The sequence below is a fragment of the Bubalus bubalis genome, chromosome 2, assembly GCF_019923935.1.
Source record: "Bubalus bubalis isolate 160015118507 breed Murrah chromosome 2, NDDB_SH_1, whole genome shotgun sequence".
Classification (NCBI taxonomy): domain Eukaryota; kingdom Metazoa; phylum Chordata; class Mammalia; order Artiodactyla; family Bovidae; genus Bubalus; species Bubalus bubalis.
Genome location: NC_059158.1, coordinates 31,609,655 through 31,633,164, shown reverse-complemented (window position 1 = coordinate 31,633,164; position 23,510 = coordinate 31,609,655). Strand labels below are relative to the sequence as shown.

The 23,510-nt window shown below is 42.0% G+C and overlaps 1 protein-coding gene across 6 annotated transcripts in view; it reads right to left on the bottom strand.

Annotated features, from left to right (window-relative positions):
- The window catches only part of ADGRF1 (adhesion G protein-coupled receptor F1), a 104,504-nt gene that overhangs the window by 12,419 nt on the left and 68,575 nt on the right, over positions 1-23,510 (bottom strand). For 5 of the 6 annotated variants that reach the window (XM_044929242.2, XM_044929243.2, XM_044929244.2 and 2 more), the window contains 9 exons: positions 17,625-17,702; positions 17,018-17,146; positions 15,560-15,617; positions 12,562-12,711; positions 11,033-11,206; positions 6,767-6,867; positions 5,811-5,869; positions 2,689-2,840; positions 1,137-1,300 (listed from right to left, as the gene is read on the bottom strand). In XM_044929242.2, coding sequence (XP_044785177.2) covers positions 1,137-1,300; positions 2,689-2,840; positions 5,811-5,869; positions 6,767-6,867; positions 11,033-11,206; positions 12,562-12,711; positions 15,560-15,617; positions 17,018-17,146; positions 17,625-17,654 — 1,017 coding nt within the window. In that variant the 5' untranslated portion in view covers positions 17,655-17,702. The remainder of the gene's footprint in view (positions 1-1,136; positions 1,301-2,688; positions 2,841-5,810; positions 5,870-6,766; positions 6,868-11,032; positions 11,207-12,561; positions 12,712-15,559; positions 15,618-17,017; positions 17,147-17,624; positions 17,703-23,510) is intronic. The other variant, XM_044929247.2, reaches the window with a different exon arrangement.

Below are 23,510 nucleotides of genomic sequence, written 5' to 3'. Positions count from 1 at the left end.
GTTTTACTTTTTCCTTGAGGTTCCCACCTGCTTCCACAACACTGAGCTAATTTGGAAGGCACCTAGAAGGGATATTCTCCTTACTCAAAGCCTGTCAACCCAGGAACCCAGATCCCTGTTTTCCTTTTTACTCTTCTCAGTTGACAGAGCTGTACTCTGCCTCAGCACCTGGGATCTGCTTGTCCTTATACCCTGGGGTGGCCTAGTCCCAGCTATGGTTTATGTCCTGAGCTGAGGCAAAGACAGCAAGAATAAGGATAAGCCCCAGAAGTCATCTGCTCCAATCTCCCTCCCAAGTTTACAGATAAGAAAGGTCCAGAAACGGAGGGTAAAGCTTCCATAGTTCCTTGGTGAATACCATGGTGGGTTCTCTGCTTCTGAAGTGGGGTCTCTAGCTGGGACTGAAGCTCTGTTCACTATGAAGGTCTATTTGCAGGACCATATCTGTGAACTGGTCTTGGAGTCCCTTTTAACTGAGTTTTAACTCCTCACCATTTGCTTCCATTTTTCTATTTATCAAGTCTTAAGTACTTGAATCTTCCCAAGAGAGCATCATATGAAGGTCATAGCCCTAATCCAGTGACCACATTTCTAGTTCAACACTGTTGCCACCTGAGGGACCATTAGCCCCCTAGTCTCTCCTTTTCCAGTCTATAGAAGGAAATTGGTAAGGTGCATGGCCCTGGAGAGCAATTGCAGTTCTCTCATGCTCTATGGTTCATCTCTGGCTGACCCACTCCCTACCCCCATTTCTAACACATGTACATCTTCACTTGTACTAAGGTTATGGCTTCTGACTTAACACCTTCACTTAGATCTTTAATTCTCAGGCTTTCTGGATTTAGTTGCTGTTCTGCCATCTATAGTAGCCCTCCACCACATTGATTCACACTTCTGCAGCACCCTCCCCTGAAAACCATCCAGTCTGACATTTCTGACATTCTCAGCTGCCACTTAGGCTCACTACTCATGCTTACACTTCCTGGGTTTCCCAGGGTCTGACGTCACCGACATCTGACCAATGAGACAAACTGATACATATTACCTACCCCCAGGAGGGTTCACTGGAGACACCCACTGTGAAACTCAAAAGCAGGGCAAGTCTGCAAAGTGGAAATGCCTTTTTTTTGTTTTACCTTCTTCAGTTCTTCCAGCTCAGAGAGCACACACATCTCCTCGAGGATATGCCACCCAGAGGGTTGGCACCTGACCGTGATGCTTCCGATGTAGCCGAGGCTACAGGGAAGAGTGTACTCGTCATTCTCAGACCCAAATCCAAAGGCAATGCTGTTACACTGGGCTGGAAAACAATAGAAACAGAGAAATAGAGAAAAGAATAGAAACACAGTAGAAGAATGTCTTGACACTCTCTATAAACTATGTATTAATAGCAGTGCTTTAGAAGTCATACTTTCAGAGCCAAACCTAGGCAAAATTCAGGAGTAGAAGAAGTTTATTTTTGATGTCCAGCTTTACCCCCATCAGTCCCTTTTCCTCTTTCCTGATGTTCTGCCCTCCCCAAGGCTGGCCCCCTTTCCCTCCAGGTATGTAGTCTAGGCCAACAATCTGGCTTTTAGTGACCTATCAAATAGTAAGTATTCACTGAAAACAAGCCAAGGTGTGATCACGCCCAGAAAATATTTACCCTCTTTAAGGGCATGCTAAAATACAGATAAGCTTCAAGATACTATAGGACAAAATAGGCATGATAAGGTTAAAAGATAGGCAGTTGCCATTTGGGGGTGACATGTCCTACTCTGTTCCCCTTTAAAAGCTTCTTCATGACCAACCACTTAGTTCCCCTTGCACCAGGCCCTTCATAATAGGTTCTTACCATGATCGTGACTGGGAGAAGGAAGAACCACAAGGGCTGTGATTTTTGTTTCTTTTCCCCACTGCTCTGTCGTAAGTGTCTAAGCTCTTTGTACACTTTGTAAATATTTGTTGGATAGATGTTCAAAGTGGCAAAAATCTTGGTAAGAGAGATTGAAATTGAATGTAAAGAATTTTTCAAACATTTGAAGAAATGAAGTGGAGTGTGTGTGCCTGTGTATTTCTGTGTGTGTTTGTGTATGTGAAAGACCTGAAAAAAAAAATACATTCTTTCCTGGGTCCCTTGGATTATAATTTAGGAATGTCATCAGCCCCAGGGCTCTTTCAACATGGACACCAGTAAACTATTGCTGAGTCATTTCCAACAGAGCCTGCAGTGAATCAGTCTTGCATGACATTTACATTAAGAATAAGAGGTCAGATCACCCATGAGCAAGAGTCTGAAATAGTCTGAAATAGTCAGCTGAAATTGAGTTTCATCCTGGCGGGAGTTGGGCGGGGGAGGGAACAGCTGCTTGGTAAAGTCAGTCTTAGAACAATTCTATTTTGGGAACATCTCCAATACATAATCTACTAATTAGGCTCCCCCAGCCTACTTCCCTGGAGCTTCCCAGGTGGCTCAGTGATAAAGAATCCACCTGCTGATGCAGGAGACGAAGGGATGCAGGTTCAATCCTTGGTCTGGGAAGATCTCCTGGAGGAGGAAATGGCAGCCCATTCCATTATTCTTGCCTGGAAAATCCCATGGACAGAAGGACCTGGCGGGCTACAGTCCACTGGGGAACAAAGAGTCCCACATGACTGAGTGTCTGAGCCTATATACAGGTAACCTAATTCTACAGAATCCAACATTACCTTCTCCGAACACTCTGAAAGAATTTTCTTCAAGTGCATACAGCTGGCGCAGATATGTCTTAGCTTTCTCAACCATCTGCTCAATGCCCGACAGGAGCTCAGATGTGCTGCTGGAACCAACAACTTCATACCCAACAACAATGCTTCCATCTCTTCAGTGATGATGTGGAAAGAAAAATGAGATTTATTTGTTCAGTCACTCAGAGCTTACTCTATGGGGGTGACATTAGGTCTGTAGGAATAGATCAAACAGATTTGATTTTTGCCTAAGTGGAGCTTACATGCTGATAGAGAAGGCAAGGAAAATAGAAACAAATAACCACTATATACAAATATATATAATTCTAAATTTTGTTAAGTGTTATGATAGACAAGCTCAGGGATAGAGTTACAGATATAGAAAACAAACATGGTTACCAGGGTTTAACATGAGGGCAGGGATAAATTGGAAGCCTGGAATTGACATATACACACCACTGTATATAAAATCTTTCCCAGATTTTAGGAAAAGATTGAAGGCTGGAGGAGAAGGGGACAACAAAGGATGAGATGGTTGGATGGCATCACCGACTTGATGGACATGAGTTTGAGCAAGCTTGGGGAGTTGGTGATGGACAGGGAAGCCTGCTGTGCTGCAGTCCATGGGGTTGCAAAAAGTCAGACATGACTATGTGACTGAACTGAACTGATATATAAAATAGGTAACTAATAAGCACCTACTGTATAGCACAGGGAAGTCTACTCCATACACTGTAATCACCTATACGGGAAAATAATCTAAAAAAGGGTGGATAAATGTATATGTAGAACTAATTCACTTGGTTGTATACTTGAAACTAAGACAACATTGTAAATCAACTATATCCTATAAAAATTTCAAAGTAAAGTTTCTTCATATAGATCTTTTTAAAAGCATATTGGAACTTCCCTGGTGGTCCAGTGGTTAAGAGCCCACCCTGCAATGCAGGGGGTGCAGTTTCCATCCCTGGTCAGAGAACTAAGATCCCACATGCGGTGGAGCAACGGAGCCCATGTGCCACAGCTTGAGAATCCGTGTGCTGCAGCGAAAGATCCCACGTGTTATAACTAAGACATGACACAGCCAGAAAAAATCCCTAGAATAAGCACGGAGAGCTCTAAGATTTGGGACTGTACAATCAGGAGAACAGCATCTCTGGAACTGATATGGGGAAGATGGCAGGAGAAGAATGTGAAAGGTTATGATGGGGGGAGATGGAGGACCCCTATTTTGGACATGTTACATTTGACATGTCTACTAGAAAATCAACTGGAGATGTTAATAGGCATTGGATATTTGAGTTTGGAATTTAAGGGAGAGGCTGAAGTCACGTAACATGTTTAGAACCCACCTGCATACAGATGGTATTTGAAGTTATGAGAACCAGTGAGATAATATATATTAATTTAATCCTGCGATTCAATGAGGGTTAGGCTTTAGGATTATTCTCATTGTATAGATAAGGGAACAAAGTCCTAAAGAGAAGTTGGGCCAGGTCATTAATTATTAATTGATGGGGACTTCCCTGATGGTCCAATGGCTAAGACTCCAGCCTCCCAGTGTAGGGGGCCTGGCGTTTGATCCCTGGTTGGGGAACTAGATCCCATATGCTGCAACAAAGAGTTTCCATGCCACAGCTAAAAGGATCCTGTGGGCCACACTAGACCTGGTGTAGCCAAATAAAGTAATATTTCTTAAAAGTTATTAGTTGATGGATAAAAACCGCTGGCTCTCTGAAGCTCAATTTTTTTTTTCTTTTCTTTTTTTTGGATTCAAACAAAGATTATTCCAAACGTCAAATTCTTAATCACTTCATTGAACTAACATTGAGCTACACCGAACTCACAATAAATAAACCCAAATACCTTTTTAGGTTGTAATGGTCACAATGTTGCTTCATTGATATGGCTCTTCTATAGTGTTTGAAAAGTATTTTTCTGCCTATTATTTCATTTTATGTAATTGAGCTTCAGTCAGATTCCATAGCTATTAATAGTTCTGTTTGACAGATAAATAGAGACAGTGAGAGATTAAGATTTATTTTAGGTCATATATGTAAAGAGCAAGGCCAAAATAGTTGCATTTTATAGACAAGTCCACTTTTACTGTGATTTTGTCTATGAATTATTGAGGACAATTTGTAAGATAGATAAATAATTTGGTGGCACATAAATTAGAAATATAAATAGAAAACCAGGACCAAGGAAAAGAAAAATGTGAGTATTGAATACAAAACTGTTGACTGATTTTCAATTTTGTCTATGAATTTAATAACGACAGTCAGAAGCAGAAGTTACATGAATTATATAGACCTTGATATAAGAAAAAGGAAGCAGAGTTTTTCCTAGCACTAAATTTTAAAGAATATTATACATGTGATCCTTTTTGTAAGTACATGAGAAGACTTATAGGATAATGTTCAAAACAGTATATTTGTAACAAATGTTACTGAAAATTTCCTATAACTATTCTTTACCTGTGAAAAAAAATATAAGAAGCTAAATTCTCTGACCTCTAAGTCACTACTTCCTCTAACAGACTATAAATAGCTGGTAATCAACACACACATGGGTAACTAACCAAACAGCTTTTGAATTAAAGTATCAACAAAAGGATAATTTACTAAATACCTCTCTATTTGCTGTAGACAATGACTACTGGGCTTTGAAGCATGGTACATACATGATGTCTTACCCAAGGAGCCCCTTCTGGCTCCCAGTTATACAACATTACACCCTGTCTGCTGAGGAGCAAACCCATTCCTTCACAACCCACGACCCTCATCCCCACTCCTCGCCCCTTCCTATTCATGCCTTCCTGCTTCTTTCCAAGCTCTACTCTGCCATCTGGGTTTCTGATTCTAGTTTCTGATCCATAGTTTTGAGAATGACATTTAATATTTATGCTTGCAAAAACATTTAAGTGAGAATATAAGCCTTCTTCTTCAGACTTTCGCAAGCATCACAGACTTTTATCCAGCTTTAGTAAGAATCCTACGTCAAAGACCAGTTCTGACCTATTTTCTGTTGTGGTCACTTGGAAACAGCATGAGACAGCCTACTTGGCTCTGGGGAGGCCCTTCTAAGACCATTGTGGTACTTACCGAAACTGGGTGACTTGAACAGATTCAAAACCTTGGATTCCTTTGTATGCTTCCTTTAGCTTTACAAAGAGAGCAAAGGGGAATGTGTTGATCTTTGTCCCCACACAAGAAAGACATTTGAGCAAAAAAATGGATGCAGACAATAAATAAACCAACTGAAGCCCTGAGCAAAGGAAAGAGACTTGGCAGGAGGTAATTGTGTGTTACAGAAATATTATTAAAATGACAGCAGAGAATGGGCACCCACACGCCTGTGCACACACACAGTTTAATCTTGAGGTGGCTAATAAAGAACGTAGAAGCAATTGCTTAGATTAGAGGATGAATTTGGTGCCAGATAGTATAATAAATTCACCCAAACCTATCTTTTCCTTCCCCTAAATAAGCCATTTATTTCGACAGATGCCTAAACTGAATCTACTTGTGAAGTATTTGTGCATGTCTTCAGTTAGGACCACACCTGAACCACCAGCCTAGAGAGAGGTAGTTTTATGTGACTTCAGTATGAAGTCCAGAATTCTGGAGAGTAACTCTCTTTAGCCTCTAACAAGAGAGGCTTCTCTAAGGAAAAAAAAATCCCAAATGTTAACAATTTGGGATCATGAAACTTTCTTTAGACAAATAAAAATCAGAAAATAAAATCAGAAAATAAAAACTCAGATCATGAAAACTTCCTTTAGACAAATAAAAATCAGAAAATAATAAGGCTTGGTTTAATATTACCCTAATGAATGAGCAAAACCAAGCACTAAAGGAATGAGAAGAGGTCAGCTGCTTAACACTCCTTGAAAGAATATGTTTAAAATATATTCTTTGTGGGCAGAGTGATTAATTGCTGGGTAAGAACTAATTGAAAAATGAATAAAGAGTATGTGTTAAATAAACATGTTGAATTAGAAACATCTGAAGTTATGTTTAACCAATAAGTTCTTATGTAATAAGAGGAAAATGCTTACCTGCATTTCAATTCCAGTGGTATATTTGGCATACATAGCAGAAGATGAATCCAAAAGGTCTTCTGTAAATTTCTCATTAATTTTGAAAGTACCCCAAACCTCTATGGAAAATAAGAAATTTACAGAGATAAAAATTACTCACTGGATATAGCATAAAATTACAAAAGTCTAATTCAGCCTATCTATTTGACAGTGGTACTTCAATTCTTTTATTTTTATTTTTTTGGTCAATTTCTTTTTATGATGAATGTTCCCCTAAAGTAAGTAACACAGGAAGAAAAATAATTCTCTTTTGTGGTTTTGGAACATAATGGGAAATTGCAGTAATCAAGACTACCTTTTGTTGTTGTTCAGTGGCTGAGTCATGGCTGACTCTTTGATATTCCAAGGACTGCAGAACTTCAGACTTTCTTGGCCTTCACTAGCTCCTGGAACTTGCTCAGATTTGTGTTCAGTGAGTCAGTGATGCTATCTATCCATCTCATCCTCTGCTGTTCCTTCTCCTTTTGCCTTCAATCTTTCTCAGCTTCAGGGACTTTTCCAATGAGACAGCTCTTTGCATCAGGTGGCCAAAGTATTACAGCTTCAGCTTCAGCATCAGTCCAATGAAAGTTCAAGGTTGATTCCTTAGGATTGATTAGTTTGAACTCCTTGCAGTCCAAAGGACTCTCAAGAGTTTCCTCCAGCAACACAATTTGAAATCTTCAATTCTTTGGCGCTCAGCCTTCTTTACGGTCCAAATCACACATCTGTACGTGACAACTAGAAAAAACCCTAGCTTTGACTCTATGGGCCTTTGTCAGCAAAGAGATGTCTTTAGTTTTTAACACACTGTCTAGGTTTGTCATAGCTTTCCTTCCAAGGAGCAGGCATCTTTTAATATCATGGCTGCAGTCACCATCCACAGTGATTTTGGAGCCCAAGAAAATAAAGTCTCTCATTGTTTCCACTTTTTCCCTTTCTATTTGCCATAAAGTGATGGGACCAGATGCCATGAACTTAGTTTTTTGAATGCTGAGCTTCAAGCTAGCTTTTCCACTCTCCTCTTTCACCTTTATCAAGAGACTCTTTAGTTCCTCTTCACTTTCTGCCATAAGAGGGATATCATCTACATATCTGAGGTTGTTGATATTTCTCCTGGCAATCTTGATTCCAGCTGGTGATTCATCCAGCCCTGCATTTCATGTGATAAACTCTGAATAAAAGTTAAATAAGCATGGTGACAATATACAGACTTGACATGCTCCTTTCCCAATTTTGAACCAGCCCATTGTTCCATGTCCTGTTTTAACTGTTGATTCTTGACCTGCATACAGGTTTCTCAGGAGACAGGTAAGGTGGTCTAGTGTTCTCATCCCTTTAAGAATTTTCCACAGTGAACTGTGATCCACACAGTCAAAGGGGTTAGTGTAGTCAATGAAGTAGATGCCTTTCTGAAATTCCCTTGCTTTTTCTATGATCTAACAGATGTTGGCAATTTGATCTCTGGTTCCTTTGCCTTTTTAAAATCCAGCTTGTACTTCCAGCTGGAAGTTCTCCATTCATACACTTTTGAAACTTAGATTGAAGGATTTTGAGCATTACTTTGCTAGCAAGTGAACTGAGCGCAATTGTATAGTAGAGTAGTTTGAACATTCTTTGGCATTGCCTTTCTTTGGGGTTGGAATGAAAACTGACCTTTTCCAGTCCTCCAACCACTGCTAAACTTTCCAGATTTGCTGGCATGTAGAGTGTAGCACTTTAACAACATCATCTTTTAGGATTTGACATAGCTCAGCTGGAATTCTATCACCTCCACGAACTTTGTTCGTAGTGATGGTACTTCAGTCCCACTTGACTTCACACTCCAGGATGTCTGGCTCTAGGTGAGTGATCACACCATCATGGTTATCTGGGTCATTAAGACCTTTTTGGTATAGTTCTTCTCTGTGTTCTTGCCACCTCTGCTTCTGTTAGGTCCATAGTGTTTCTGTCCTTTATTGTATCCATCTTTGCATGAAATGTTCCCTTCGTATCTCTAATTTTCTTGAAAAGATCCCAAGTCTTTCCCATTCTATTGTTTCCCTCTATTTCTTTGCATTGTTCACTTAAGAAGGCTTTCTTATCTCTCCTTGCTCTTCCTTGGAACTCTGCTTCAGATGGGTATATTTTTCCCTTCCTCCTTTACTGGAGTGGGCTGCTATTTCCTCCTCCAGTGGCATGGGTCATGACTTCATTGAGTTACATAAGCCCCTTTGCAATGGTAAAGCTGATGAAGGGGATGACCTTATAAGCATGTAAGCAAGTAAGCACTCATATGTGGTTACAAACAACAGTCAATAGCAATGAAGTATATCTCAATTTAGACACTAAGCTTAAACACTGTCCCTATTAAAAAAAAAGCTTTTTAAAAAATCACTATTTGCTAATTCCAACTTAACCCTTGCTTACCTATCACTGGTGCCTTTCTGCTCTGGGACAGGCTATTCCCTACCTCTGGATGGACAAATCCTGTGTCTTTCATTCAGGACTTGGTTAAATGCACCTCTTTTGCAAGGCCTTCCCTAGGTCCCATATGAAAAGAGTCTTTCCCTCCTTTAAATTCCTACAGTACTTTATCCATACCTCCCTTCTAGCCTTTTCATCTACACATCTATCTGTGAACACACCTCATGTATATACATTCCTACTCTATTTGGGAAAGACCCTTGTGAATGTAATCCCTTTCTGATTCATGCTTGTATTCCTCCAAAGATGGATCAGAAATGGACCACTTTTCAAAGAGTAGGATTCCATCAAAATCTATTGAAAATATGACATTGTCTTTGTACATGTGTTAACAATCTGGCCTCCCCAAGCAGCTTGCTAATTCATCAACAGCAAGAGAAATGCCTTATAGTGACCTCCCAGAATTTGCTCCAGATCTGGGTGTAAAGATGGTGCTTAATAATTACATGTTATTTGGGGAGGAAAGGATTGGTCATTTGGGATTAGCAGATGCAAAGTATGATATATAGAATAGATAATCAATAGGTCCTACTGTATAGCAAAGGGAACTATATCCAATATCCTTTGATAAATCATAATGGAAAAGAATATCGAAAGAATACATGTATATATACATATACATACATATACATATGTATATGGACTTCCCAGGTGGTGCTAGTGGTAAAGACCACTCCTGCCAATGCAGGAGACATAAGAAACATGGGTTCACTCTTTGGGTTGGGAAGACCCCCTGGAGGAGGGCATAGCAACCCACTCCAGTATTCTTGCCTGGAGAATCCCATGGACAGAGGAGCCTGGCGGGCTACAGTCCATTGGGCTGCAAAGAGTAAAACACAACTGAAGCAACTTGGCATGCACAGATGCATACGTGTGTGTGTGTGTGTGTGTGTGTGTGTGTGTGTGTGTGTATCTGAATCTCTTGGCTGTATAGCAGAAATTAAACACAACATTGTAAATCAACTGTATTTCAATACAGTTTTAAAAATAAAAAAGTAAATAAATAAGCATCACTTTAACCTGAATTGCTGTGGTCCTGAAAAGGGGACCAAGGGATACCCAGGGAAGGTGGGCTATTTCAGGTCCTCCTTTACTCTTTGCTCCACTTTACCAAACTCTGGGGCTTCAGGATAACTGGACTAGTCACTGGGGACATTTCCTAAAGTTATTCGGTCTGTTGGGGGCCCACATCATCCGGCTCACCTTATCACACACTGAACATCAACCTAAGCTGGCAGTAGCTCCCTCAGCATCCACTGGTTTCCTAAGCTAGACTTTCAACTTCCATTTAGTTTTGGCAATTCATCCAGTACATGTATTTGTTGGCAATTTAGAGCATTTCTTTCACTATAATTACTAGATAACCCTCCCTGTTTCACCCCTCTGAATTTTTATTTTCTGGAAATTGATGTTGGCCCAAGAAGTGGAAAGAAAACATTATTTACTCAGGCTGTTCCCTGATTTGGAATTCCAAGGAATCTCCCTAAATTTCAGAAGAATCATAGAATTGTTGAGGTGAACTAGATGTACTTCCAGGATAAACTGGCACCCAAACACCAACTTGCATATCCGAATTTTCTGCACTTCCAAATTTCTCAGTGTGTCCAGCCAAGCCTAACATGGCATGTCATCTCTGCCTTTCCATCTCCCTGTAAACACTAGCTCTCCTCTGGAAGGCAAAGAGAAACATCGGGGTGCAGAGCTAAGAGTCCTTTTTCTCTCTGTCACGTGTGGAGGCAGGAGGCCCTGGCTGCCCTCTGGGTGTCTGTAGATGCTTACTTGTTCTCTCACAGAAATAGATGCTCTGGGTGAGGTTGCTGGAATGACAGTCACAGGTCTGGAGTGATCCTGCCTTGAGAAGGGAGCAATTCTGGGGCTCGAGGCACTGGGGAGGAAACCAGGAGTAGCTGTCTTCACAGGCACAGCGCAGGACCCTGTTCTGGTAGCCACAGTCTGCAGGAAAAACAGAGCTTGGTCTTACCGGGCCTTTTTCATAAACTGGCTATAGCTGAGTTCTCATCCTTGGCTTTGACACAGAATCTGAATCAAAAGCTAGAGGTATCTCTCCAAAAGCTAGAAGAATGAAACCAAAATGGAAACAAGCATGTTTAAAGTTAAGGAAACATCCTGCTCAATAGATACTGAGGTTGGATCAGAAATCCAGCAAACAACAATCAAATATCTTGGAAAGTGAAAGTGAAAGTGTTAGTCTCTCAGTCGTGTCTGACTCTTCTCAACCCCGTAGACTGTAGCCCGCAGGTTCCTCTGTCCATGGAATTCTCCAGGCAAGAATACTGGAGTGAGTAGCTGTTCCCTTCCCCAGGGGAATCTTCTCAACCCAGGGATCAAACCCAGGTCTCCCATATTTCAGACAGATTCTTTACCATTTGAGCCACTAGCATCCAAAAGAAGGATGTATGTTCCATTGACACCCTTTGAATGGAGAAAGAAGCAGAAGAAGGTCTGTCAACCTGAGAGTTATTTGAAGGATTCTAGAAGGTATTTGTCCACTGTCTTATTGGAGGCGCTCATCAGCCTAGCATCACTCCCCCAAAGTCCCTGTTAGCCATATGGCAAAGACAGAGGGACCTTTCTGTTGAGAGTCATAAGGAAAAATTCTATTAACCAATTCTGTATGTTTCTATTTGACCTAAAACTCCCACCAAAAATCTTTCCTTTTTAACAGATCAAAAAAAAACAAAAACAAACACAAAAACAAAACCCTGGGGCAAAGTCACCAGACACTGTTGTGAAATCACACACAACTGCGCCCAGTAAGTGGTTCTCTAACTTGATCGTGCACCAGAATCTTCTGGGAGGGGTCTCATTCCAAAGTTTAGGAGGCAAAGTCTGGGATTTGCATTTTTTTTTTACATTCTCTGTTGCTGCTACCACCAGTCTGGGTACCACACCCTGAGAACTTTTGTTTTATATAAATTTCTTAATTTCTCCTAACCCCACTGTGGTGGTTGTTAGTGGGGCTTCCCAGGTGGCTCAGTGGTAAGGAATCCTGATGCCAAGCAGGAGATGCAAGTTCCATCCCTGGGTCGGGAAGATCCCCTGAAGAAGGAAATGGCAACCCACTCCAGTATTCTTGCCTGGAGAATTCCATGGACAGAGAAGCCTGGCAGGCTACATCCATGGGTCACAAAGAGTTGGACACAACTTAGCAACTAAATAATAGCAACAACATTCTTTTCAGTCATAGCTATTGTGGGGGTGACGGATTCCACAGGATAGCCTAAGCTGTACCCGACTCAGGCATCATATTCCCCATTTCTACTCCCAGTCAACAGAGATGGACTCACACGTGGTGGCCTTTGCTCTGATTATCTTCCCTGGCTCAGGTAAGAAAAATGAGGAAAGCGCACAAAACTTCAGAAATTCCTTCAGCTCTCTTTTCTCCTTGGAATTTCGATAGTGCACCTGAAGCAGCAGCTCATATTCCTGGATTGAGCCTAGAAAAAAGAGAGACAGTCAGAGGCATCCTTTCTCGGGCTGGGAGGGAGATACTGCAGAGCAAGTGAGGGCAGAAGAGAGGTCAGGTTCAGCATGGGGCTCGTGGACGCTGCTTGGTATTCACTTCCGCTCATCCAGTCATGGACTAAAAATAAACCTCCAGAGTAAAGCATGCAGAGCGCCCACACAGGCCCAAGACACATCTCTTCTCTGACTTCTGCCAGATTAGCTGCTCCGCGCTCTCCAATCCAGCTCAGCTCCGACGTCCTGATTCTCCCTACTTCTCAGGTCACATCCAGAGTCAAGCTTCAGGGTCAAGACTGAAGGGAAAAGAGGTGAGGAAATCTTAGTCACTCTCCCCTCCTGCTCCCTCAGTTCTGGTCTTCTGAAAGCACTCTGATACTAAACCCCCAGTTCAGACTTCTCTGGTGGTCCAGTGGTTAAGACTTCGCTTTCCAATGCAGGAGGCATGGTTTCAATCCCTGGTCAAGGAGCTGAGATCCCACATGCCTTCAGGCCAGAAAACCAAAAAAAAAAAGCAATAATATGTATACCTATGGCTGATTCATGTTGATGTTTCACAGAAACCAACACAATTCTGTAAAGTAGTTATCTTTCAATTAATAAAAATAAATTTGAAATTAAATAAAAGAAGTAATATTGCAAATTCAATAAAGACTTTAAAAATGACCCACACCAGAAAAATCTTTAAAAAATAAATAAATAAATAAAACCCCCAGTCCCCTCTTTCCTCTCCAAAGAGCCTTTCCCTCTCATGCACAAATGTTCCACTAGTTAGCTGAGTTTGATACTGAGATGAAATGCCAAAGTAAAAACCAAAGCAAACCTTACTTGAACCTTAACGCACTCTCACCTCCACCTTATCGTTTCTGAGCAGCATTTCTCATTTCCTTAAGGAGAGGCCATTAGGTGCTTTGTGCTGGGAGAGAAGAGGAACCCCACCCAGAATTTATTTAGACACAGTCACATGAAATTTGGTATCAAATTCCATGGGGTCTTAATATCCTCCCAAGGTCCTTTGTGGACCCCAGACTGAGAATGTCAAGGACTTCAGAGGCAAAGAGGCAAAAGGTGAATATCTTTTTCCCCCGAGTCTCATTTCATTGCCATTGATGAAGAAACCTCTAAGAATCCTGTAGATTTCTCAGGACACCACCCTGCTTTCTACAGGCACAGATGAGATGGGGAGGGCTCCTATGAAACTGTCCTGGGGAGTTGGAAGATTTATAGGGAAGAAAAGCAGCTGAATCAATCTCTAGGCGAGGAGGGCATGACAACCCACTCCAGTATTCTTGCCTGGAGAATCCCATGGACAGAGGTGCCTGGTGGGCTATGGTCCACAGATGGCAAGGAGTGGGACATGACTGAAGTGACTGAACACACACAGAGGACAATCCCTAGGCTTCTTGGAAGGAAATCCAGAGGTTGCAGCCTGTCCTGGGACATTAACAGGAGACTCCTGTCTGTCACGGTTGCCACCTACTCACCTCTCCCCTGCCTCCTTCAGGCCAGAAACTCTATCCCAGCCTTGGGAATTACCCCCAGTGATGAGGGCTAAGGAGATATCCACTCCCATGGCTCAGACAGGTAAGAGGTGGGGAACTGGGGAAAGGCTGACCCTGGCCACACTGTCAGGGGTTAATGCTTCTTGTTCCGTAACCAGACGGACTGGGGTTGAATCAAGCCTTCACCCGCCCCCGCCCCTCCCTGGACTCTGTCAGTTTCACACTCTGTAAAATAAAGATGGTGATTGAACCTAACTGATAGGATCTGTGTGGGAATTTAATTCATCTAACACACCTAAAATAGTGCCTGGCATTTGCAACAGTTCAATGTGTACATGTGCATTTACCATTTTATGGCATTCCAAGTTGAAATTCTGATTTCATTTTCCCAAAGAATTATGGCCTTGCTACAATGTGGGAAGGTCTATGGCCCTGCAAGTATATTGTCGGATGGCAAATTTACTGTCATTGTTCAGTCGCTAAATAGTGTCTGACCCTTGCGACCCCATGGACTGTAGCCCGCCAGGCTCTTCTGTCCATGGGATTCTCCAGGCAAGAAATACTGGAGTGGGTTGCCATTTCCTTCTCCAAGGGATCTTCCCAACCCAGGAATCAAACCCGGGCCTCCTGCACTGCAAGCAGATTCTTTACTGACTGAGCTACGAGGGAGGCCCAGACGGATTGGGGTGGAAGATTCACTGCACTGTAACAAAGCTTTAGTGGTCTGACCCAGGAATCTAACAACCATCTGTGTGTATTGTTTCCATGGGGAAATATACACAATGCTTGAGACATCACACTTACAAATCAAATTTCAGACCACGACTCATTTCTAGATTGAAGTCTGTGCCTTTAATTACATTATTGGGATCAAGATGAGGAAGGAAAGGAAGAATATGGGCAGTTACTGGCTGGCACGGGGTAGGATACTATGCCTCTATTATATTATTTCATCCTCACAAGGAATTACTGTTATTATCATTCTACAGATTTGAGGTATATAATGACATGCCCAAGAGCATACAACCCATCAGAAGCACTCCTAGGGCTTAAACCCTGCTCTCCTGGCTCCAGTGACTCAGAGGGTAAAGAATCTGCCTGCAGTGCAGGAAGCCTGGGTTTGATCCCTGGGTCAGGAAGAACCCCTGGAGAAGGGAATGGCTACCCACTCCAGTATTCTTGCCTGCAGAATTCCATGGACGGAGGAGCCTGGCAGGCTACAGTCCTTGGGTCTAAAAGAGTCAGACATGAATGGGTGACTAACACCATTACTTTCACTCCTGGTTCCAGTGTATGCTTCCAGTATATGTAAGAGTCTTACCTAGAGGCTTTTCCTTATTCACAATGAGTTCTTGTTTTGTTTTGATGCCTTCATCCCTCTGTTAAAAAGAAAAAAAAAAAAAAGAATTACAAAAAGGGTTTGTCATGTTGTATTTCATAAAGCTGTTTCATACAACATGCTGTATTTCATGTTGTTGGATTTCCCAGATAAATTAAAATTATGTATCTAAAACCTAGAGAGATGGTGAGTGGGTGCAAGACAAGACATGGCTGAGACACCTTTTGAGCACAGGTCTGAAGGATGTGGGAAAGTGAGGATCTCTGAGAAAGAACTTTCCAAGAGGAGGGAACAGCACGTGCAAAAGCCATGGGATAAGAATATGCCTGGCACGTGAAGGCCAGAGTAGCTATGTGCTGTGGGGGAGGGGGCAGAAGTGAGGTCAGAGAGTATCTCTGGGGAGGCAGGTCCTGTGGATCTTTCTGGGCTGTGGCAAGGGCTGTACAGGATAGGGAACTATACTCGATGTCTTATAATCACCTATAATGGAAAAGAGTCTGAAAAAGAATACATATGTGTAAATATTGGGCTTTCCTGGTGTCTCAGTGGTAAAGAATCTGCCTGCAATGCAAGAGCCATGGGTTCGATCCCTGGATTGGGAAGAACTCCTGCAGAAGGAAATGGCAACCCACTCCAGTATTCTTGCCTGGGAAATTCCATGGACAGAGGAGCCTGGTGGGCTACAGTCTATCGGGTCACAATATTCTTGCCTGGGAAATCCCATGAACAGAGGAACCTGGTGGGCTACAGTCTATTGGGTCACAAAAGAGTTGGAGATGACTTAGCAACTAAACAACTCAATCACTTTGCTGTATACCTGAATCTAACACAATTGTAAATTAACTATGTTAGCTAAACTAAAATATGTAAATTATTACTTCAATTTAAAAAAATGGGAACTTCCCTGGTAGTCCAGCAGTTACAAAGCCATCTTCTAATGTGGGGAACACAGGTTCCATCCCTGCTTGAAGATTTAAGATCCCGCCTGCAGCATGGCAGCTAAGCCTGTGAGCTGCAATTAAAACCTGACATGGCCAAATAAGTAAATTTTTAAAATAGACGACTTCTTATTTTTAAAATGACTATTGGAAAAAAAAGAAAGTGAGAATAGGGAAGAGTCCAAGGATTGCTAATGTCTATTAATGTGGATTTATATGCTTTTTCTCCATCAAAGAGGCCATAGGAGAGGATGTGTTGAGTTAGATGTGATCTCCAGGATGGCTTAGTCCAAGATGCTGGTTTTGCTGTCAAGTCATCTAAGCTCCAGGAGATAAAATGACTCGTCTAAGGCCACACAACTAAGGCAGGTGATGTTGAGACAAGAACCCAGCACTTCTGATTCCAAGTCTATGAAATTATGTCATTTCAGTTGCCTAGAGAGTGGTGGGAACTCAAAGTGGCAAAAAGACAGAAAGGAAAACAGGACATACACCAACTCACCTCTAGGAAGCAATCTCGGCCCTTGGTGATCATGAGGAAGGAGAACAGCCAGAGAGGAAGAAATCTCATCTTCCGTTGGTCCCTCCTGGTCCTGGACAGGACACAAACAGCTGGAGTCACAGTCTGTGACTAGACGTGTGTGCCATGCAAGGATGAGACATGAAGACAAGTCATTCAAACCAAAATTTTAAAATGCATTGGTGGGGGTGGGGGTGGGGAGCAAATCTTGACTTGCTTCACTTTGCAACTGAGCGCATTTAACATCCAGCCTTTTATATTTCACTGAGGTTTTCTTTTCATCTCAGTAAAGACAAACACTCAAATAACCAAGGACCCTAGAAACACTAATATTAAGATAGAATCAGAGTATTTTAGCATTAAAATAGTCATGAATCAATCAGATTTCCTTCTTCATAGTTCATGTAGTTAGCAACAAATTGTCCTCCAGTTCATGGTTATCTCAGAATAATTTAGACACAACGCAGCCCACAGTCATGGCGATAAAATGCCCTTTACAGCTCCATGGGAAAAGATGAAGAGCTATGATTCCCCAGCATTGGAATCAGTGCCTGGAGTCAGCAGCACAGAAGATCAGCCCAGCACTTACCTTCCTCTCTGGGTGCCCTTTGAACTTCATGCACGCTTTGCCATCCCAACAGCACTGCCCTGTGCTTTGCTCTGTGATCTACATGAAAACAGAACAGTTGGGGAGGGATGGAAGAGGAGGTTGGAGTTAGCAGACGTAAGCTTTTATATAGATAGTAGATAAACAACAAAGTCCTACTGTACAGCACAGGGCTGTGCTGTGTGTGCTTGGTCACTTAGTCCTGTCCAACTCTGCGACCCCATGGACTGTAGCCTCCAGGCTCCTCTGTCCATGGGGATTCTCCAGGCAAGAATACTGGAGTGGGTTGCCGTGCCCTCCTCCAGGGGAATCTTCCCAACCCAGGGATCAAGCCCAGGTCCCCTGCATTGCAGGCAGATTCTTTAACCATCCGAGCCACCAGGGAAGTCCAAGAGTACTGGAGTGAGTAGCCTATCCCTTCTCCAGGGGATCTTTCCCACCCATGAATTAAACCGGGGTCTCCTGCGTTGCATAGCACAGAGAGCTATATTCACTGTCCTGTGACAAAGCATAATGGAAAAGAAGATAAAAGAGAATGTATATATAAGTATAATCCCTAAATCACTTTCTTATTCAGGGGAAATTAATACAACTTTATAAATCAGCTATACTTCAGTTAAAAAAAAAATACAATTAAGGGACTTCCTTGGCTTTCCAGTGACCAAGACTTCACACTCCCAACAGAGGGGGCCCAGGGCTTGATCCCTGGTCAAGGAACTAAGATCCTGCATGCCATGACTAAAGATCCTGCATGCCACATTGAAAATCAAAGATTTGAATTCTGCAACTAAGACCCAATGCAGCCAAATAAATAAATAAATGTTTCTTAAAATATTGATTAAATAAAGAAAAAAGACATTAAAGACAGTGCAACTACTGCCACTGAGATGGCCTATATGTTAGTAGAGAGTCTTTCTAGGGCTTTCTAGGGCTTTCTAGGGCAGCATGAAAAATAAGCCATGGGACACACACCCCTTTGTATTTACCTGCTCCCCTTAGTGAATGGTGCTCACATGCCCCCATGCCCTGCCTGCCAAGACTCCCCCTAAATAGACTGCTTTAACTTTCTTTGGGCAGCAATCCGGACTCCGGATCATTCTTCTCCATCTTGCTTCCCCAAACCTACCTGCTCTGAGTCCTGGTCCCTCTGACTCATGCTTTTTGCTTTCTGAAAGTGATAGGTTTTTGTCTCTGGGGTGGTTGTTTTTTCAGATATACACTATGCTTATATACCATCATGCGTAAAATAGATAGCTAGTAGGAAGCTGATGTATAGCACAGGGAGCTCAACCTGGTGCTCTGTGATGACCCAGAGGGGTAGGATGGAGGGGATGAGAGGGAGGCTCAAGAGGAAGGGAATATATGTGTGTGTGTATGTGTGTGTGTATATATGTATAACTGATTCATGTTGTTGTATATCACAAACTAATACAACAATGTAAAGCAATTATTCCAATAATAAATTTTTAATTTAATTTGTAAAAAATAAATAAAATTAAATTTTAATTTAAAATGAAATTAAAAAAATTTTTAAATGACTCCATAAAAATAGACATATTTTATAACATGAGTATATGTACATGGGGGCTTCCCAGGGGGCACTAGTGGTAAAGAACCCGCCTGCCAAAGCAGGAGACGTAAGAGACGTGGGTTCGATCTCTGGGTCAGGAATATCCCCTGGAGGATGGCATGGCAACCCATGCCAGTATTCTTGCCTGGAGAATCTCATGGACTGAGGAGCCTGGCAGGCTATGATCCGTAGGCTTGCACAGAGTCGGACACGACTGAAGCGACCTAGCAGCAGCAGCCGCAGCATGCACGCATATTTATATTGGGGCTTCACCAGTGGCTTAGATGGTAAAGAATCTACTTGCAATTCGGGAGACCCAGGTTTGATCCCTAGGTCGGGAAGATCCCCTGGAGAAAGGAACGTCTACCCACTCCAGTATTCTTGCCTGGGGAATTCCATGGACAGAGGAGCCTGGCGGGCTACTGTCTATGGGGATTGCAAGCAGTTGGACATACTGAGCAACTAAAAAAAAGAAAGAAAGAAAAATATGGATATAAACATAGATACACACATACATAATAAAACGTGTCTATCTATATCTGTATTATGTGTATATGCACACTCATACATAATGAAATTTCATATAGATGTAAAATAGCTGAACAGTTTTGTGAAACAGAACTTCTTTTCCTATGTCCTTTGGATATTTTCTATTTGTTTTTATTTATACATGTTGTTATTGCTTATTTGTTGGTGAACTGCCACATCCTGCTAAACTGAAACACTGATCCTAAGTTCCAATTTAACACATCCTGCTAAGCCAATTTTCCAGTACCTTCCTGAAGTGAAGTCACATTGCAGAGGGAGCTGGTGCTCTTTCTAGCCCCTTTCCGACTTTTTCTCCACTTCCAGAGATGATTTTTAACATGATCTCCTCTTGTTCTCTTGTGCCAGGGCCTGCTTCCATGTGGGAGGCTTGGCACTCACATGGCTCTTTCTCTCCATTTCTCTCTCTCTCTCTGAAAAACCTCTTTCTCGCATATGGCACACAGGCCTGAGGCTGCAAACCCAACGTGAGGAGGCCTGGGTTATTAGTTCCAAGTGTTGTGAGGAAACTCTCTTATCCTCTTGGCCTGTTTATTCTCTCTTCTTCCCCCACTGGAGGGTGGAACATGGGCTTTCTGTCTCCTTGGACTTGCTAGAAATGGTAAACTGGAACTTTAATCAGGGTTTCGGACCAGGGATTCCCAGTCACTGGTCCAGAGGCCAATCATGAATAGCCAGACTATGAAAAGGAGAGGGAGGCATTGAGAAGGAGAAAAGGAAACACTTCAGGGCCAATTTGAAAATACAGGCACCCCCATTCCACCATAAACCTACTAAATCTTATACAGACCAGGCTCTGCCATGTGTGTTATTAAGCTTCCCAAGTGAGGCTGACCCCTAGACAGCTCTGAGAGCTGTTATTCTAAACTGCTTCTAGGAGAAGAAAGAAAGATTCTGCTCCAAGGCTATTTGGAAAGACTGAAGCTGAAGTTGATGCAAAGAGCAGACTCATTGGAAAAGATCTTGATGCTGGGAAAGATTGAGGGCAGGAGGAGAAGAGGGTGACAGAGGATGAGATGGTTGGATGGCATTACCGACTCATTGGACAAGAGTTTGAGCAAACTCTGGAAGATATTGAAGGATGGGGAAGCCTGGCCTGCTGCAGTCCATGGGGTCTCAAAGAGTCAGATACAACTGAGCGACTGAACAACCACAATTGAGGCTAATACTGTTATCTGAATTCTCCTTTTGGAGTTTGAGACCAAAGTTTCAACTTACCAAAATGGTTTCTTTGCTTCCTTGGTACACTCAGCTTCCTCTGGGGTAGGGTTGGAAGACTTACAGATAAATAGGGAATAATTTTTTAGCATTAGGTATGGACCACACAATATTTAGGACACTATTCATTGTCCAGGATGACTGTTGTTTTTCCGAAATTCAAATTTAACTAAGGGACTTCCCTGGTGGTCCAGTGGTTAAGACGCCACACTCCCAAAGCAAGGGCCCAGGTGTGATCCCTAGTCAGGGAACTAGATCCCACATCCCGCAACTCCAGATTTTGTGTGCTGCAACTAAGACTTGGAACAGCCAAAAATAAATAAAAATTTAAAAAAATTTAACTGGGCATCCTATATTTGACAACTAATCGTAGATATGGGTATCTCAAGGTGCATGGGTCAAAACACGCTCTGTGGTTAGCCTGCCTAGGATTCAGATCCCGACTTTGACATTTATTAACTGGATGCCTTTGACACTTTCTTAGTCTTTCTATGCCTCAGTTTGCTCATCTATAAGATGGGGAAAGTTGTATAAAATTCAGAGATTGTTTAGAGAATTGAATGAGTAATTGCATATAGAAAATGTAGAGCAATGCCCAGCAGATGGTGAGCCTCAATGATTGACAGGTGCTAATATAAGCACAATTAGCATTTCAATCTCACACCAGTTTCCATAGTAACTTGTTGGATTATTTCAGAATTTGACTTCAATCTGAGTCAAATTAACTAATCAAATAAAAGGTACTCCTGGGTTGATGCCCAGCACGGTATCAATGGAGGGATCCAAGCTTCAAGGAAGTAAAAATACTTGTTTACAATAACTGAGTTAACTGATTCTAAAGGTGTTTAATTGTGTGTGTGTGTGTGTTGAGGAGTTGTTGTTTAGTCGCTAAGTCGTGTGTGACTCTTTTGCGATCCCATGGACAATAGCCCACTAAGCTCCTCTGTCTGTGGGATTTTCCCAGGCAAGAATACTGGAGTGGGTTGCCATTTCCTTCTCCATGTGTTGAGGAGGCGTAATCTTAAATCCTACTTAAATTTGCCCTCACTAGCGGCAAGCCTCATGGTATTTTCAGCACTTCCTTCTCAGTTGGAAGTGTCTTGATTATTTAAAAAAAAAGAAAAGTTCTCGGAATCCACGTGTTCTTGCCACAGATGAGGAGCTGTTGTCGTCGTCAGAGTGTGTGTGTTTGTTTACATCACTGTTTACATCACTGTTTACAACATTGTTTACATCACTGACCCCCTCGCTGGGGGTCAGTGATACCTGACCTACAGCTGTGTTGGCCCTGGCATCCATGCGAAGGCTTGGCCATGGTGGGACCCCCTTCACTTCCTTGAATTCATTCAACTGAATTCATTCCTGATAATCCTTGTCCTTCAGTTTTTGGAGAACAATCATTAGCATTTGCTATTATGCTTCTGGAGACATTGTCTTCTCAGTCTTCCAGTTATACATTTATGGATCAGATTTCATTTATTTATGTCAACAGCTGTCTCCTTATCAACAGTGGTGCTGAACTGGGACTGCTCTCACCTACGGTTTCCAGAATTTTTAGCAATAATCTAGTCTTAGGCAGAATTGAACTTGGGTGGCTTTCCTGGCATCAGTATTTATGGGATTGTGTTTCTCCCTCTATAAATAAAAGAATTCCCAGTAAAATCGTCATCCTCCTCTCTGCCTTGGACTCATGTGCATGCACACATATGCGCCCGTGCACGCACAATCGTGCACACACACACACACACACACACACACACACACAGGAAGAGCAGGTCTCTAACTGGGATATGAAAAAAATTATGATTCAAATAGAACTGGTTAACAGGTGAGAACTTGCCAAACCTTGTTTTTATTTTATTCTTTTTTTATGAGTTTTCGGTCATGTTTTCATTGGGATCTGCCTTTGTATAGGAATCCTTGAGCCATTTGCCTTTGAGAATTTCTTCATGTTTTTCAATAGGCAGATACAGTAGAGAAGCCAGATGGAAATATAGGCGGGAAACAAAAAACATAACCAATGTGTCACACTTGGAAAAATATTTGGTGGTTTGGTCACTTTTTTTAAGCTAGACTAACTTCTTCTGGAAGGACTATAAAGATATTTAAAATTTCAGTGAGTGTCTGTGTTGTCTTCCCAGTACAATTTAAACACATATTTTATATATTAGCATGTTTTTAGTATGTTAATAGTTAATAAACTTGGTGGGAAAAGACCTAGATGAATTAGACCCTAACCTCAACTTTGTCCTTTTTCTGCTAGAATTTGTGCAAGCTAAAAAGAACTCTTGCTGGACTCAGTTTCCTCTTCCCTAAAGTAAGCAAGAAAATAAGATGCACTCAGAACTGTTCTCATTCAGATTCCATTATTATATGCGCATTTCACAGTTTCTATGTACTTACCATTTATGTAGTTATTCTTTACATTAGTGCCTATCAGTAACTGAATCTGAGCTTGGAGAGATTAATTTTTTTTTACTGGACTCTAGGTAGGCTGCAGTCCATGGGGTCGCTAAGAGTCGGGCACGACTGAG